This window comes from Aptenodytes forsteri, unplaced genomic scaffold, assembly GCF_000699145.1.
Source record: "Aptenodytes forsteri isolate BGI_AS27 unplaced genomic scaffold, ASM69914v1 Scaffold108, whole genome shotgun sequence".
Lineage (NCBI taxonomy): Eukaryota > Metazoa > Chordata > Aves > Sphenisciformes > Spheniscidae > Aptenodytes > Aptenodytes forsteri.
Genome location: NW_008794448.1, coordinates 5,368,793 through 5,386,525, shown reverse-complemented (window position 1 = coordinate 5,386,525; position 17,733 = coordinate 5,368,793). Strand labels below are relative to the sequence as shown.

The 17,733-nt window shown below is 36.2% G+C and overlaps 1 protein-coding gene across 1 annotated transcript in view; it reads right to left on the bottom strand.

The window, feature by feature from the left end:
* NPAS3 (neuronal PAS domain protein 3) overlaps nt 1–17,733 on the bottom strand; it is a gene marked incomplete at its 5' end in the record, with an annotated part of 555,595 nt that overhangs the window by 314,519 nt on the left and 223,343 nt on the right. The window contains one exon of the mRNA XM_009290396.1: nt 7,710–7,792. Coding sequence (XP_009288671.1) covers nt 7,710–7,792 — 83 coding nt within the window. The remainder of the gene's footprint in view (nt 1–7,709; nt 7,793–17,733) is intronic.

The window sequence follows — 17,733 nt, the reverse complement described above, 5'->3', positions numbered from 1 at the left end:
GCCTCCCCAGCCAGCTTCCCCCAGTTTATATACTGAGCATGATGTCACATGGTATGGAATATCCCTTTGGCCAGTTTGGGTCAGCTGTCCTGGCTGTGCCCCCTCCCAGCTTCTTGTGCACCCCCAGCCTTCTCAGTCGGTAGAGCATGGGAAGCTGAAAAGTCCTTGACTAGTGTAAGCACTACTTAGCAACAGCTAAAACATCGGTGTGTCGTCAACATTATTCTCATGCTAAATCCAAAACACAGCACTGTACCAGCTACTAGGAAGAAAATTAACTCTATCCCAGCCAAAACCAGGACAGATCTGTAACAACTATTTCCTCTTAATTCTTCTCTTAACTTCCACTTTATTTTTGGCTACTGATGCATAACTTAACCTCTACTTCATCCAAAAATCTTTACTTTCAGACAGCACAGATCTATGCTCTCCAATGTATCCTAAGTTTTGTTGGCTTTTTCACATTTTCCTCTTTTTGCCTGCCTTTGACACATGCTAACAGAGGTCAGTTGCCAGTCTACCCCTTTAACCCAATACAGACTGCAAGAAGCTGAACGGTCGTCTTCGTCCTCATGAAGTGCACCACTGACATCATCAGTAGCAACTGCCCTTCACAAATCTCCAAGCCAGTAGAAGTCTTTTCTGCTAACACCTTTTACAGCCTGGAAAAATCCTCCATCAGCACTACCATCTGCTGCTTCCTCACCTTTAGTCTCGTGTCACTATTTCTGTGTTGACTAGTGTTATACAGAGATAACCTCATTATGTAATACTCAGAGCGACTGAAAATAGCAAATGAGAAGATAAATCTTTCCCCTAATATTTTATAGCACTCCAATACTTTCCTGTCTATTTGCCCACTTTTTTCATTTTCTTGTCAGATGGGGCTCCCTGTAATAATTCAGGTATTGGAAGAAACAAGATTTCCACTCAGCTATAGCCAACCCAGCCACAGAACTACCTCTAAACTTAATGTCAACTTGTACTTGTTTTTCTACTGCTTATATCTAATTAAACCACTCCAAAGTTTTACAATACTCAAACATTTGTGGGGGAAGACAAATTTTAAAACTATGTAATTTCTTCTTCAATTATGATTATTCCTTGTTCAATAATGATTATCCATACTGTTTGGCAAATTTTACTTCCTAACAGTGTGCTTACAGGGCAAAGTATTAGTACTTGTTTTCACTACAGGAGAAACTTCTGTTTCTCCATGACACTGTTAATTGTGTGTAACTCTTGTACTGCAAATCATTCATTACTGCAAAAATGTAAGTAATTTGCTCTGTTCACTAATCTCTACTTTTCCTTAACAAAAAAGATTCACAGGTTTTGCACAATCTAAAGTGGTTGCATGCTGAACATGCGTATTTACAATGTATGGAAAACTTTACCCGCATGCTCTCCAGCAAGACGTTTTTAGAAGAAATGAATACTGTCATTGTCTTGTTATATTCTAATCTAGTTATTATAGATAAATAGCAACATCTTCCAAACATGACTAAATAGTGTAGTGAAAATGTATAGTGAATTCTTTCCACTTTTTGTCTATGCCAAGCTTGATGATAGAATACCATTGTCCTACAAAGATCTTCAACAGTGCTGCAAAAACAGTAACAGAAATGGAGGACAAGACCCATTTGGACAACAGAGAAAAAACTGGTATGAAAGTTTCCTTCAAATTGGGTATTTGTTTCTACACCTTCTGTATTTGATAACACTCATTTATAAACTGGATGATAAAACTGCATTAACTTGAGGAGAATGTGGAAACATTTTCCCAATAACAACTTCCAATTTTTCTGGTTGAATATGGGAAAAAACCTTTTGTTTTGTTTTGTAACTATTGAGATATTAACAATATTTGTTAGCATTCAATTGATCATTCATGTGTCCATGAGTACTTCTGAAAGTATCTATCACATGTATGATTCAATCTGTTATTTGCAGCTATTACACAGCTCAGACAGTGGGATAGGATCAGCCTCTAGAACAAAATTACAGACACAGCTTTCCTTTAGTTTAGGAGTGCAGGTGGATGAGGTAGGGGGTGGTAGCTACCTGCAAACAGAAGACTAACTGTTAGAGTGCTCACTTGGAGTGAAGAGACTGTTACTAATTTTCCTTTTTCCTGAGGAACCTTAAGCTTGTCTGACATGCTCCAGAAAATAAGCCAGTGACCCAGATATAGTCTAAGCTACTCTATATGGTAGTGGCATCACCTGGAATGATTCACTAGAAACCAGAGGTGTTGCATTCATCCCACACATTTACCTCAAAATTAATAAGGGACCCACTCTGAAGAACAGCAATATATTATGTTGACATACAGGTTATATTTGTACAGTTTCATGTTACTCCTATTATTACAGTGCTGGATGCATTAATAAAAGAAAAGTAATTTAAAAAAAGAATATAAAACTATTAGAATGAGGGACATCTTTCAATTGTTCACAATGCTAGCAATTCATCAGGCTTCTTATGTCCATAGGCTGTTGTGGTTTGTTTGTTTGTTGACTTTAAATACAGAAAAGCTGAAATAACGTCAATGGGTCTAATAACCTGTGGCTTCTCTATAGGATGGAGGTAAAGACACAGTTAAATCCCCATGAAGTTCCATCCACAAGCTGAGGCTTCCAGTGGAGCGAAAAGGCTGTGAAGTATGTTTACAAAATACCAGAATGCCTTTCGTTCGTGGAAAGCCTGGGACCACTGCACGGAGTAAAGCCCAATTGCAGCACTTGAGCCATGTATAGCTTCCAAGCAGTTCAAATTCCGCTCCCATTCTAGGACTACATTACATGATCAAGTCTGTGCTGATACGGAGACAGCTAGGAAGTAAACAGGGGCTTACAGCCCTTGTGCATACTACAGATGACTTTGCTGGGTCATCTTGGACACAACTGCACATCAACTACAGGCATCCCCTCTGAATTGTGAACTGCTCCATCCAAGCTAAGTGGTTTGTATCTTGTGGCTCTTGACTCAATGATGATGAAGAATACAGCCTATAGGGTCAGAATGTTTGTGCTGAGACTCTTTTCTTTGATCTTAATAGGAACCCTATTTTTTTTCCCTTGTTGAATCTGCTGCTGCAATTACGAAGACCTTTGTTCATCACAAAATACTTTCTTAATGGGAGAAAAAGGTACAATATAAAGTAAAAGGGAAATGCGAGTCTCATAAAATTTCCAAGATAACATTCAACAAGGCTTAGGAAAAGCTTCAAGGAAGGTAGGTGGGCCCCTTTATGGCACAGATGGAGAATTCAGTGACTGTCATCCACTTGTAAATCACGGGTGCACAACAGATCTCTCCATGGGACTGAATTGTTCATGAGATTGGTAGTTGGGTGTTTGAGTTTTTTTCCCTGTCTAGTTCAGTAGTTCAATTCTATCAATTCTAGCAAAAGTATGTAGTGGGCAATAACTTCAGGGACATAGCAGAAATGAAATGGGACCTTTCATCTATTTTGATTTTGGGTTTGGTTTGGGGTTGTTTGGGGTTTTTTTTTTTGAAACTCATGGTAGAAATCTCCATCACAATGGTTATTCATGACAGTGCTCAGCATTGACGAAGTCTACCAAAAAAAAAAAGGAAAGAAAAAAAGAGACATCTTTGTTGCATTGATCCTTCAGTATCTCTCCCATTCAAGGATTTCTTCACACAAAACTAGGTAGAGGTAGGACAGTATAGACAATTTAAGACAACTAGTGTCTAAGTTATTGTGTACCATAATATAATGCTATATGAAAGTGTTACAGTTTCTTAACAGTTGAATATGCACTGCTGAAGCAAAGAATGCAAATATGAAAGTTATCACTCTTATGCAGGAATACAAAATGTGTACCACTCACTACAGTTCAGATACACAGTTCTAAGGTAGGACAGTATAGACAATTTAAGACAACTAGTGTCTAAGTTATTGTGTACCATAATATAATGCTATATGAAAGTGTTACAGTTTCTTAACAGTTGAATATGCACTGCTGAAGCAAAGAATGCAAATATGAAAGTTATCACTCTTATGCAGGAATACAAAATGTGTACCACTCACTACAGTTCAGATACACAGTTCTACTATTATTACCAAGACCGTCTTTCCATCCTATTCTGACTTTAAAACTATTCCATTGTGTTTAATTCCAAATATTTATTCTTTAAGAAGGCACTGGTATTTTTAAAGGAAGAAATATGTATTTTTTTAAAACATTAAATTTTATTTGAAAATACTGTACCTTTTACTTTTAATTGTTTTACAGTTCAAATTGTAAGGTGTGTTCTTTTTTGTTCAAGAATTTTAAAAGCAACCAATTTAAATATGCAAAATTATCTTGAGTTGTTCATACGTGAACTTAAAAGCCATGCAACACAGGAAAATTAAGTAATTATGCCTCCAAGTTATTTACTGCAATTAAGCTCATTTATCATATGCAAATTAGTGCAAACTGGTCTCATTAGTTACTAAATTACTCAATATGAGCTGAACAATGTAGCACTCCAGTTTGTAATGAAAAATCCCTGTAGAGGCAAGCAGTATCAATTAAGCTAATTTGCATATGCAAATATATTCACTAACTTTCTCTTTTCTCTATATTTAGTTCTACATTTCCTGATCATTCCTGATTATATGAAGAATACGGGGTCACTGACCCTTTTCCACACCTTCTCGATAGCAATGAAGTTACAGAAAAAATACAGGGGCCCTGAAAAAATGATAAACTTCTTGCTAATTTTTACAACCAGTTTCAGCCAAATTTTTGAATAGCAGGAACCAGAAGTAATATTTTTTTACTGGATTTATTTAATAAACATATGTAAAATATATATACAGAAATATAAAACTGAAAATGTCTTTACTGAAGTCTATTCTCATTATAACACCACTTTTCAGAAGAAGAAGAATGTAGAAGATAAAAAAGCACAGAATTTGGCAAATCAAAAATCTTGTCAAAAATTAATTAACGTATTGCCATTATCTATTTTTCTCCTCTATTACAAGCATTTCTACTGTTCATCATTCAGATGATGGTACTTGGAAGATATTTAAAACACTTTTTGCCCTGACGTGAAGATTCTGATCTAATAGTGTTTGGGCATTCATGTTTTGCAGTGCCTTTTTTTCCACAAGCACGCAGTGGATAGTGTCTTTGGCTTCAAACCTACTGTGGGAATCTCTTCAGCACGATATGCAGCAATTGGCTGTGGCTTGGAAATTTTTTGACATGACTAACTGACACTACTTGCTTGTAGAATCAAGATGTAAAATATCACGAGATGTGCCTCCATTTCTGTTTTTACAACACCACTATAAATAAACTATATTCACTTTTTTTAAACATACTGTATTATGCTTCTCATGTGTCTGTCAATAAATTTTGAAGTATCAAAATATTAGAAGGATTAGAGAGGCTCCTTAATTTCTGAGCTTACACTTAACCCAGTCCTCAAAATATTAATAGCAAAAGGGATTAAACAAACTATTAATTCAACTTCCTCAGATAGCAGACTCTGAAATCAAACACAGGTATTTCCAAGGTATAATTTCAAGGTTGTTTACTTCACTTGCAAACAATACTTATCACACTACTGCTTTGAAAATCATTTCTAGGAACAGCAGACTAAATAAGAACTTGTTAGAACTGTATTCCACCACAGAATCTGTCTGATTGTTGTTTTAAAAATCATTTTGTCTTCTGGAGGTTATTTTTCTACCTATAAGACCACAAGGCAGTACTTTGAAGTTCGTTCAGATCTGTTAAAAGTGGTGCATTTGAATGCATGACCTAGACTTTCCTTCCACGTGTTGATTACTCTGCTAAAATAAGACAAGATTTTAACATATCATGATAAACCTGCCACCATTATTAATTCATTTTGTCTTTTATCCATCACCAACAGTCTATTCTCTTTGAAATGTCAGAGTGGAACTTTCTATTATCAATTGAGAGATTAATGGGAGTAAGTTGGTAAAAGCACCACCCTCTCTGAAAAGGCCACACCTCAACAGATATTCAGTACAATGCTGATGGTAATTTTGACTGAAAATCCTCAGTTACGGGTACAAGTGCAAGACAGTTTTCTTCACTAGTACTATGATAAAGTTATAGCCAGAAAACACCTTAATTTATCACATATAAGTACAAAAAATAAAAACAAAAGGGGCATCTAGCTTAAATAAGTAATAAGATCACTAATTGTTTTAATATGCAGTAAGTGAAAAACTCAAATGTCAAGTAGTTTTCAAAGTGACCATCCTAAGTTTTTTCATTTTCATTCATAAAGGGTCATACCTAATACTTAAGGAGTGTATATAAATCAGTCTCAATGAGGTTTTATCTAGATATTTGTTATAATTCATACTGTAAAAAACATAGCTTTAGGATATATAGAACATGTTTACATACTCAAAACAACACACTGACAAATTACATAAACTGAAATATCACAAAACTGCTATTTCTTCATTTTTTCTACACTTATGAGACAGCATAACAGCGTTTCTGTCTAATATGCAAACACAGTACTGTAGATACTGGTGCAGATATCTTTGATACTGTAACTATAACACAAGTATTTGCCTACAGAATCAAAAACTTGACCTAGACCTCTGCCAAGGGTGTACAACTAAGTAAATCACTTCATTCATGATTTTTGTTCCAAAGAGAAATTCATTCTACTAGTTAATTTCATGTTTTTGTCTTTTCCTAAAATTATCTTTGTTGCTATTCTGCATTTAGTTACTTTATAAAGATGTGAAAAATCTGACATTATCCATAGTGATTTTGAATGCCACAGCTGAGTTAGTACAGAGAGATAGCTCTCAATCATTTCAAATTAAGTGGAATATTTCTCATGATAATATCCTAATTTACCTCTTTCATACCTCTCAAAAGATAATACACCAAGCAATATATTTGCATTGAGAAGCTGTGTACATTGCTAAATAAGAGCAGTTATTCAGTGCCGCACTTAGAAAAGACTAGGTGGTTTTTATTTCCGTAGTGCTGGGTTTTTGCCTTGCTGACAAAACACATCACATTTTGTTCTTAAGTGCTTCTGCTCCACATTTGATTACTGCAACCTAAGAAAGGTTGTAGTAACCCTGACAAAACAAAGCATGCATAAGAATGTTTCCAGCAGGTCATTGTTTTTCAGTTTAATCTTCCTGGAATATAACAACTTGTACAGTGTGACTAAATTCTTTGACAAATATCAGATTAGTTTTTATCTCATAGCTAAGGCGATCTAAAAGGCTTGCTGCTGTTCATTTTTTTCTCTTTGCAGATTGTTGCAAATTTGTGATATACAATTGTGACAACTGGGATATCAGGGAGGAAAGCAGTGCTCATAAACCAAAGTGGGGGAAAAAAAACCCTAAATCTATACGTGGCACACAAGGCAAATCAAATCACCTACACAAAACACTGTTTTGTGCACATCTACTCACAAATACATGAAGGCATTCTGCAAGCAAACACCTACTGCACATTCTAAACAACAAAATATTGTGATTCAGCTAAATAATACTTGCCCTCCCTCTCATTAACATTCTCCCAATCGTGGGCTTTCTAAAAAGAAGGAAAAATGAGCTTTAAAAAAAAAATCTCATTAATATAAGTGCTGACAACAATACTATTCAAATTATTGGCAGAAATATGACTAGCTAGTTATTTTGATTTTTATTGGAAAAGCCATTTTTTTACCTGTAAAATATGACTTCCCAAATGTGATTCAAATACTTCAATGGCAAGGGCACGGGGACTTCTCCTGCGCTGGGCACCTATAACTGAATAAAAAACAGTTATGTTGCAAGGTCTGCACATTCATTTCTAATGCACTCCTGATCATACCGTTTGACATTGACTATTTAAAGATGTTTTGCATTTTATACACCAGTGTTAATTTCAAATTTGCCTTGCATATAGTAAATAAAATTGGTACGTAATTTTCAGTGACTCAAATTTGAAGGATAAAAGAATCATTTTTAAAAAAAAACTACTTAAATGTCCGAGAATGCCGGAAATGAATCGTTTATTCAAATATATCCCAGGTCCCTGTAGAAGGTTTTTTTGTAGATGGTGATGACAGCATGTGGAATTTAGTGAAAAATACTATTGAAAAAGAGGCTACACATAATGTAAATGTTTTGAAATGTGGGCATAAGAACTAAACATTACTCAGGAATTAGGAAGATATGAGAGATTTATCTGAACATGCTATTTATCTTATTTGAAACTGAAATGAAGTAAACACATTAAAAAGTCAACATTTGTAAACACATCTGAGATATCAAAGTTATTGCTAAGCATAGGGAAGTACTGTAGTTTCCCAGATATCCATGTCAGTTGCTGGAATAGGTACTTGAAACTTCAGCTTCTACATTTAAATGATATAGTTTAAAAGTACAAAGTGAATAATAGGCAGTTATGTTTCAAAGGCAGCAGTGACTACAAAAAAGGCTGAGAAATCATGTAACTAGTATTTCGTTAAACTCTCTATGCCAGGAGCACAAAGCCAGCAATCGAGCCTGAGTATAACCAAACATAGGCATCTACTGCAAGCTGAGCTTTCTGCTTAGGTGTAGGCTGTCTTTGCCGTATGACCAGAGAAACCTAGAGCATGGAGGAGAGGGACAGGGCTGCAGGAACCTTCCCTTCCTTTCCTGTCTTAGTGCCAAAGCCAGGCATACCCACAGCAGAGAGGAGGTGAAGTTCATTCTGCACCCTTTTAAAGTGTGTACAAAAACATTTACATCCAAAGACCCTGACGGTCTAATGCCTCTGGAACCATCACAGCACTAGTGCACCTTTATGTATTGCTCTCTTTACAATGCATGATAAGAAAAATGAAATATTAAGGATCCACTAAAACAAGCAGAATGGATGACTGCCATTACTGAACAGGCTAATTTAACACCAATGAAAACAAACAAGAATTACAAACGGTGACTGCTGTAGAGCAAGTATTTTCTAAGTCCTCCTCTTTTCTCTGAAGGTATTCAAGGACATAGATGCTAACAACTTCAGAGAAAAGTCTTCTTCAAGACTTCTGCTTTAAACTGCAACTAAAGTTGGTAATAGACCAACTGCTGTACTGTTTTTTTTTAACTTCAGTTAGTATAGTGACCGACCAGACATGTCAGCATAATATTATTCTTTCAGAAGTTTTAGGTACTTAGTCAGTCTTATATTTTTCTATATCAGCCTTCTGATTCTAAAACATTTTGCTTCTCTTTGCATTGTCTCACTTTTCTATAGCTGCAGTGATGCCTACTATAAACAGCAATGCTTATTTAATGAAAAAAAAAAACCATTACATTTTCTAGCAACTTAGACTCCTTTAACTTTCCTTTTTGCAGACAGACTTAAAGATGATCCTTCTTTTGTCCTTACTTTGCCTCCAGATACGTTATCAAATGTTTGCTTAAACTGGAGTTGTACCTATATTTCTGAGAGAAACTTTAGCTTTAGTTGTGGGATGAAATGAAATATATAGCACTGTAAATATTATCAGTATCCCCATTATGATTGCACAGTTAGCACTGTGCTTTGTATGGTAATTTCATTTATCATCTACCAGAAACAAAAAGGAAATTCACAGTTTTGGCCTGCTAGGCATTGCGTCACAGTAGTCTCCATAAGAGCATTGCAAAAAGCAAAAAACCCCGAAAAAACACAAAACCTCCCTGAAATCCTTTAGGCCCTTTCATTCTTCCATCTAGACTCTCTTATATTTTCCACACATTGTCTGAACACATCACCATTTGGAATTTGCCTTCCGATTAATATTCTGTTTCCTGCCCCATATCCTTCCTTTACAATCCCCTCGCATTTTAAAGTGTATCCATTACATATTGAATATCGCTTCCAGTTCTATGATGTTAATTGTTAATTGCAGGGTTTTTAGCATGTGAGTATCATAACTTGAATAAAGCGCATGAAGACAGCGCAACACTTTTTAAAACAGTATCTTTGACTTTATATTTACAGGTAAGTCATCAGTTCTTCATACTTGGGACACTCTCAGTTCTATGGCTCAAATGAAAACACTTCAAGGTCAGTGACTTAACTCGAAAACATGAGAGGGCCAGATCTTAGCTTTAAAATTTGTCAATTGAATCCTCTATCGATGCCTGCATCCTAGTGGCTGGTATACACGTAAACAAATATCTTGTAGTACTTTCATGCCATTCAGTTCATTGACATTTTTATAGCAGTAGAACTCTTTGATTTGTGCGTCTTGCACTTACTCAGGTGATGTGGGGCTGTAATGACAGTTCCTAATTTTACAACCAGAATAAAGAGGTTACACAGAAAACCATTATGCTTCTGGTAGCCATACTGCAACTCTTTTTTGGTAACTGAATAGTTGTTAAATATGCACTTTCTGTATTTCATTCATTTCCCTAAGTATCATTCTTCACATTTTGAGGAATGAGACAAGAATATTGAGATAAGTCTAGAATAAGGGAAACAAACTTATTTTATTTGATCTTCTGACTTCGTTGCCTCGTTATTTAACTTACTCGAGCTTTCAAGATTTCTTGATACCTATCTGCATCAGAAGAAATATACCATTTTGGGTACACAAATGCATATCACATTGATACCTTTCAAAACCATGGCAATCTCACAGTCCAGTCACAGCACAAAGCCTCTTATTTGTACTGAATGGATTGTTGGCATGACAATAGATGAAAGGAAGACACAGACTGACACAGTTGGATTAAAAAGCAGGCCATGATGTTATTTTATTCTAAAATTTCAAAACGTAAACTATAAATACTGAAATGGCTTCCATCACACAAGTCACAACCAGTCATCTCTAAATCTCTCACCCCATGGATGGAACCATCAGCAGCCACGGCTCAGCTGCTCACAGAAATCTTGGAAAGCAAGGGATTTAGGATTTAGCTCACAACATCTGTAAATCAAAGTAGCTCAACAACCTTCACAGACCTAAAGATCTGGATGCACATCATTTTAAAAATGTGAATTCCGTTTTAAATGCAGACTCTTTACAGAGACAAAGTACTGCATGCATGAAATAAATTTCTTCTTTTGAGTAACAGGAAGTAGGGGAAATTAGGACGTGGAGAAGGCTGAAGCATGTGTACCAAACTGCAACAGCAGTCACAAAGGACACAAGTTCCAAACCCAGGTTAAATTCTTCTTCCAAGCTTCTCCTGTTTTAGTGGTATGAACAAAGGTCTCTAAATAGGCTTTTTCACATGTGGCCATATTTTGTACTGTCTACATTTAATTGACAAAGTTTAAGGTTTGAATGCCCAACTGTTGTGGTTAATCAAAAAGTTGACTGAACCAATATTTGTCTTAAATATTGACTGTTAATAGTGACAAGAAGATAGAAAGATTGTTTTCACACATGCACTTTGTAGTGCTGGAGCAGAGGAATGTGTCTACTGAAATCTTTTACTTTCCATGGCATTGGACCATGACTTTTACTATCCAGACTGACATGTCTATTCCTGGCATAGGATTATTCCATAATAAGCTATTAACAAGGAAAAAATTCTAACTGCTCACTAATTCCTCTTTAACTTTCTTCCCTCAATGACTAATCTGGCTATGCATGAGGTGGAGTAAGAACCACATCCCTTTCAGTGTGTCTTGGGGGCAGTCTAAGCATGCTTAATGCAATCTCAAGAGCATTCGCAATTGTGCTAGGAAGAGTGGGAAACTACGGAAAAGAAAAATGTAGACTGCCTAACAAAGATTTCCATGCATCCTGAAGAGAGAGGATTTCCTCTTAAACTCACTTCTAAGCTATTGGAGCACAGAACGACCAAAAGACTGGTGTTCACTGTGACTTTCTACTAGTGAAGACAGAATTCTAATTAAACAGAAGCAGTATTCCTTGATCACTAGGAGTGAAAGTGCGTATCACCAGCACAATAATCAGTTCCCCCTAAAATATTTTTGTGAGACTTTGCATGCCACCTTTCAACATAAATTGGTTTTGTGGAAAGTTTGGTAAAATTCAGATCCAGAGTTTTTAAATTCTGTTGCTTTGACAATAATTTAAAAACTAGTTTTAAAAACTATTCTGAACTTTTTAATTAATTCCCCTGAACTATTGTTTACTTATAAAGGCTTTTCCTCAATTAGCCTCAAAACCCTTATTTTTGTATTTAATTTTGTTGACTTTTCTGAGCAGCACCTTTCTGTATGCTTGGAAGCAGAGGTGGACATAGGGCCATCCTGCTGCACTCTTTTATGTAATCTGCTGTCTGAAGAATTATAAAAAAACAGAGCCCATGTTTCACTTTTTTGATCTTGAAGAGCTCTAATTATGACTGCCAATGAAGTCAGACTTTAATTAGTAAAGCCTGAGCAGATTTACATAAATATGAAAGTTTATGAACACCCCACCAAAAAGAACATTATCCATTTTATTCACAAAATACATCACCATATCAGGCTAATTGCATAGAAGCTCCACATAGGGTTGGCTAATATTTCTCCCCGTATGTATCAACAAAATATATGATCATTTCAGATGAGAGAGCATAAGAAGTAGAGTTGTCTGAATTGTCTCTCATGACTGTATGTGCAAAGCAGTTCACAGCACGAATGTGGCTATAATCTTTTAAGCATTCTTTTCCAGAGTTTAACCTTTTTTGGTTTCAAAGTAGAAAAAAGGTCTATAGAAATTACAATCAATTTCTAATACATTTGCTTTGGCGTAAAGTAGATTCTAAATGAAAATTTATCTTTTGTTATTTATAGGAACAACCCCAAAGGCTCAAGAAAGAACAATGCAGGTGAATGTGATAATCAGGGTTTTACAAGAAGAGGTGAGATGTCATCTTAAGACCTTGGAGCTTTCCTATGAGACATAACAAGTAATTCGGAAACGCTTAAAAGCTGTGTGTTAGAAAAGACGGGGCACTGACTGAAGGGCTAAACTGGACAACAGAAGATGCAATGTCAGGGAAGGACAAAGTGTAACCAACATTCAGCTCAGAAAGAAAGGCCTATGTATGCTAACATCCACAGAAGCTTCTTTTTTATTAATTCTTTTACTTCATATTTAATACCTTGTGATGGATACGTTTTTTCCCATTGATTGTTCTTTGCTATCCCATTTATGACTGATTCTAAGTTTTGAAAGAAATCTCGAGCAAGAGTGAACTCCTCTGCCTGACGCATATGTTGAGGACATAAGGCATAGATGATATGTATTCAGATCCTGATCTAAAGTGAGATGAATGATAGGCAACCAGCATGATGTAAGCAGAGACGTTGCCCTCTGATTTGGAAAGGGTATCCAAAGAAAGTAAATGATGTCACCAGTCTACCTCACCATAAGCCATCATATGATCCAAAATTTAGGTCTCTTATCTGCCTTCACAGATGGGAAGAAGAAACAAATCTCAGATGGAGTTGCAACATATGTGGAAAGGTATTTTATCTTGGTTTAGTAAAGCTATGGGAATCATTAATGCTGTGCCATTACCAACTAAGTATCACAGCAATAAAGTATCAGAACAAATTTGTCACAAAGGACTACATGTAGGATGCATAATGCAATATATGATAATCAACTTACAAAGCTAACAATGGCATTTCAAATCTATTTTTTATGTACACAAATGCCTATTATTCTAGGTGTCCATCTTCCGGTCACTGGTACAGAGCAGGTACTCATTACTGTACTGTGTAGAGTACTGTACTCATTGAGAAAGTAAGCCAAAACGTTCCATGGAATAACTAAGTAGTTATCAAGAATGTACTGGTTAATTAAAGAAAATGTTATGTAACACAATTACAGGTGTGTTTTATTATTTCCAGTAGTTCATCTATGATGCTTCATCAAAAGCTCCAGGAATTAAAAGAATTTTTAGTAAAATTTGCTCTTCAAATTCAAGTTTCTTAATACTTTTAAACTTTTTTTAATAGCTTTTTTAGTTTCAATAACTTAAAACCAATCAAATTAAAATGTTGTCAGAAAAGCAGAAAATACTATATCACTTGTTAATTGAACTGGAATCAATGGATTTGAAGACACATAATGTATCTTCCCCTTAAAAAAGATTCAAAGTGAATGGAAAATAGAAACTAAATAAGTGGCTGTCTTAGTGTAAGTTTTCATCTATTTTATGAGCCTGTTCCTTTTCCTTTCCCAATTATTTTCATCTGGTTTATAGGTCTGCTCCTTCCCACAGGATTTGTTCTTTGGGGGCTGGGGTTAGGGTAGGTGGAAGGAGGAGACAAGATTTCTTAGGTCCTAAATGTCTCTTTTTTCTTTTCTGAACTTCTTAACATTAAAAACCCCAAGAATGAAAGTTAAACACACCTTAAAAATAAGTATATTTTAGATTTTTATGTTCTCTACTTGATAACTCAACTAGCACTGTTTCTTAATTAGCACTTACTTGTACATTTTAAGAGTTTATTTCAGAGATTTTTCTTTTCACTGTGAAGGATGCAGTCTTTGCTGTGCAAGAATTTCCAGTCATCTAAGCAAAGAGAGTTCTCCATCTGTGGCTGGGGGAGGGAGCACTGGCCTTTCTCCCACACTGTAGTAGTTACTATAGGAACTATTGTGCCTCCTTCAAAAGGGCTACAGACAGGGTGATTAAAATTCTTCATGGGAGAACCCCCACTCTTCTCCTTGACAATGAAATTCTTCAGGGAGAGGGCTAAGCCTCCAGTTCAAGAATGGCAGCACCTGAGGGAGTGATGTGGCAGAGAGAATCACAACTGCTTTAAATTGAAGCACAGGGAAAAAAATACAAGGGCCTGCACTCCTGCATTAATTTTCTTCCCCTCCCATGAAATACAGGAACATTGGCCAAAACTCCTGAGAAACAGGAGAAGGAATAACTTCATGCAGCCTCCACCATGTAGAGGACAATGCAGAAAATAAAAGAACACATAATTTCCATTAAAATCAATAGCAGGAGAAGCAAAAGAACTACACCACCCATAAAACAATTAAGGGTAAATATTAACATTCACTCTGGCAATTAGCTTCTCTGTAAGGCAGCAAAATGCACTTTGACATGAGGGGAGGAACCAATGTCTCTGATACAACTGAATTAGAGCTACCTCCCAGCATCAGACTCACTTTATACTGGTTGTTTTACAAATATTTACAATGTTGTCTTTTGCTCCCAAAAATCTAGAAGGAGGAAGAATTTATACAGAATGTAAATAAGAATTGTGATCCTAATACAAACTGTTCACTTATATTGCACTCTCACAAACAGATACAATAAGAAGCAGAAAACTCCACCTATTCTTCAACCATAGGTCAATATTATTAGATGGCAGCAGTCTTAAAGAAGAGAGAAAAATGGCTTTACATTTCAGTCCAGAGAGGATTAGTCACAAATAAGGGGCACTGTGAAAAGAATGTTTTGAAAACTGTCAAAAAATTAGATGGGATAGCTGAGAAAGTGCTGGTGGAGACAGCTCCAAGTAAAAGGTGCTTTAGATATTACTGTAGCTTTAATGAAATTGGGTTCAATAATTAAAGTGAGATAGGAGCTTCCCAGGAAATCCAATTGCTGTAAAGAGATGGGGAAAAAAGACTACAGAAATATGGAAGAGAAAGAGGCAAAGTAGAGACAGATGTGTGAGGCAAGAGAGAGAGACACACAAAGGTGGGGTGAATTGAGGGCTTAAACCCCTAGGAATTTAGCAGTGTTTTAGATAAATGTCCATTCTGCGAGATTTGGCTCTACCAGCAGAAAAATGCATAAACATTACGATAGCATGAAGAAATTCCTTAAAATTCAGTTCCCCCCCAAATGAGTGATGAGTATGGATTTCTTATTCAGATATAACAATAAGACACTTATTGGAGTAATAGTTCTATTATCTTACTTTTAAACTAGTATTAAAATTCCTCTGGGAAGAAAACTGCTGTCACCCATTTCCAGCTTCAGTGCTACAGAAATGGTTAGTGTCACTGATTCTGTTCTCAAGAGGAGGACAGGGTATTAACATCAAGTCAGAACAGTGTTATATAGTGTCAGACTATACTTGCTGGTAAAACTAAGAGGCCTACATCTGTTCTCTTGCTTTTTTTTCCAGTCTGATCCCAAAGGTTCATGTTATGACATTTGTAACATCTGCTACAAATGCGGAGGTAAGTCAGGCACAACCTTATTACTTCCAATCTAACGCTCCATCCATCCACAGGGCTTTCATATGCCACTAGTATGTCAAGGGGACCAAAAGCTGTTCGATCTACATGAAGCAAGGTATAATATATTTCTGAAAGTCAAGAAGGAGAAATCGTGCTTTGTTACGTCTCCACTTTTTTTGTTGTCTTAAATCTTGGCAGTGTTATTTCAGAATCTTCTGTGAACAAAACAGGCAAGCTGCTTTTCCTTAGAGCCAATACAATTGCCTTTTTATGCCTTAGACAGTGGTGTGCTGCAAATGTGCAAGCTGTGATTCACATCCTCCCTGTTTTTACTAACACTGAAACATATCCAGCTTCCCCTAACCAGACTCTCCTATACAGAGGTCTGCTTTCTTGCATGGCCCTCCCTTCCCTTCTTACTTCTCTCTCTATTTTGCTGGGCTTATTGCATCGTTTTGTGGACACACTTAACTTTTTTCAGTGCTCAGTGGGAAAATGCAACTCCTGACAGACAAAAATTACTTATTTCATCTGTGCTAACAAAAAAGTAAATGAATAAGGAAAACAAATAATAAGATGCTTTACAACTAGCATTCTTTCCATTAGCTTCTCATTGCTATTGGTGGAGTAAAAGATGTGAACTTTTATTGATATATCCACCATACTTGAAGATTTAAATACTTAATTGTTAATGGCCTAAGACACTGTATGCTACGAGGGCTATGCTGTCACTGCCAAGTGTGATGCTAAGGCTAGGCATTTCACAACTGTCTGCACAGGAAGCCAACCATTCGCTATGTGGCTACAACCGCTCACTGAATTTTCTTAAGTACATATAACCTCTTCTGACAGCAAATGGAATGTAATTTTAGAAACTAACAGCTTTAGATGTTACCGAACTAGGTAATATGTTAAACACTCGGTATAAAACACCAAAAAAAAAGAGGCAAATTTCACATTTGATATAGTCATTTAAATTCAAAACAAGGGCTACAGAACACTGCATGGTAGCAAAGGACAAAGAAAACCCTGCACCTGATGCAAGCAGTTGTAGGTTTTGGTCACCTGCACTCCTAGCATACTCACTTTTTTCTGTCATACTATCACAGGCTAAGTAAAAGGAAGCCCCCCAGCTAAGAACAACACTGGAAAAGAACAGACCCCCTTATGTTAAGTGAACACTAAAAATTAAAAAAATACATCAAAACATTGCTATTGGCAAATGTAGGAGTCGCATTCACCACTGGAATACAAAATCCAGCTATGATAGAACCAGACAATTACTGACTAATGCATCATTATCCTATCAAAGTAGGTGACATACTGAAATGAATCCAAGTGCACAACTATTTGGAATTGTTTCTGGTTCTAAGGTGAATTTAGGGCTTTATTGCTTTTTCAGACTTGGTTTTATGACTGGTTGTTGTGGTTTAACCTCAGTCGGCAACTGAGCACCACACAGCCGCTCGCTCACTCCCCCCCGCCCCCAGTGGGACGGTGGAGAGAATCGGGAGAGTGAAAGTGAGAAAACTCGTGGGTAGAGATAAGAACTGTTTAATAATTGAAATAAAATATAATAATAATAATAATAATAATAATAATAATAAT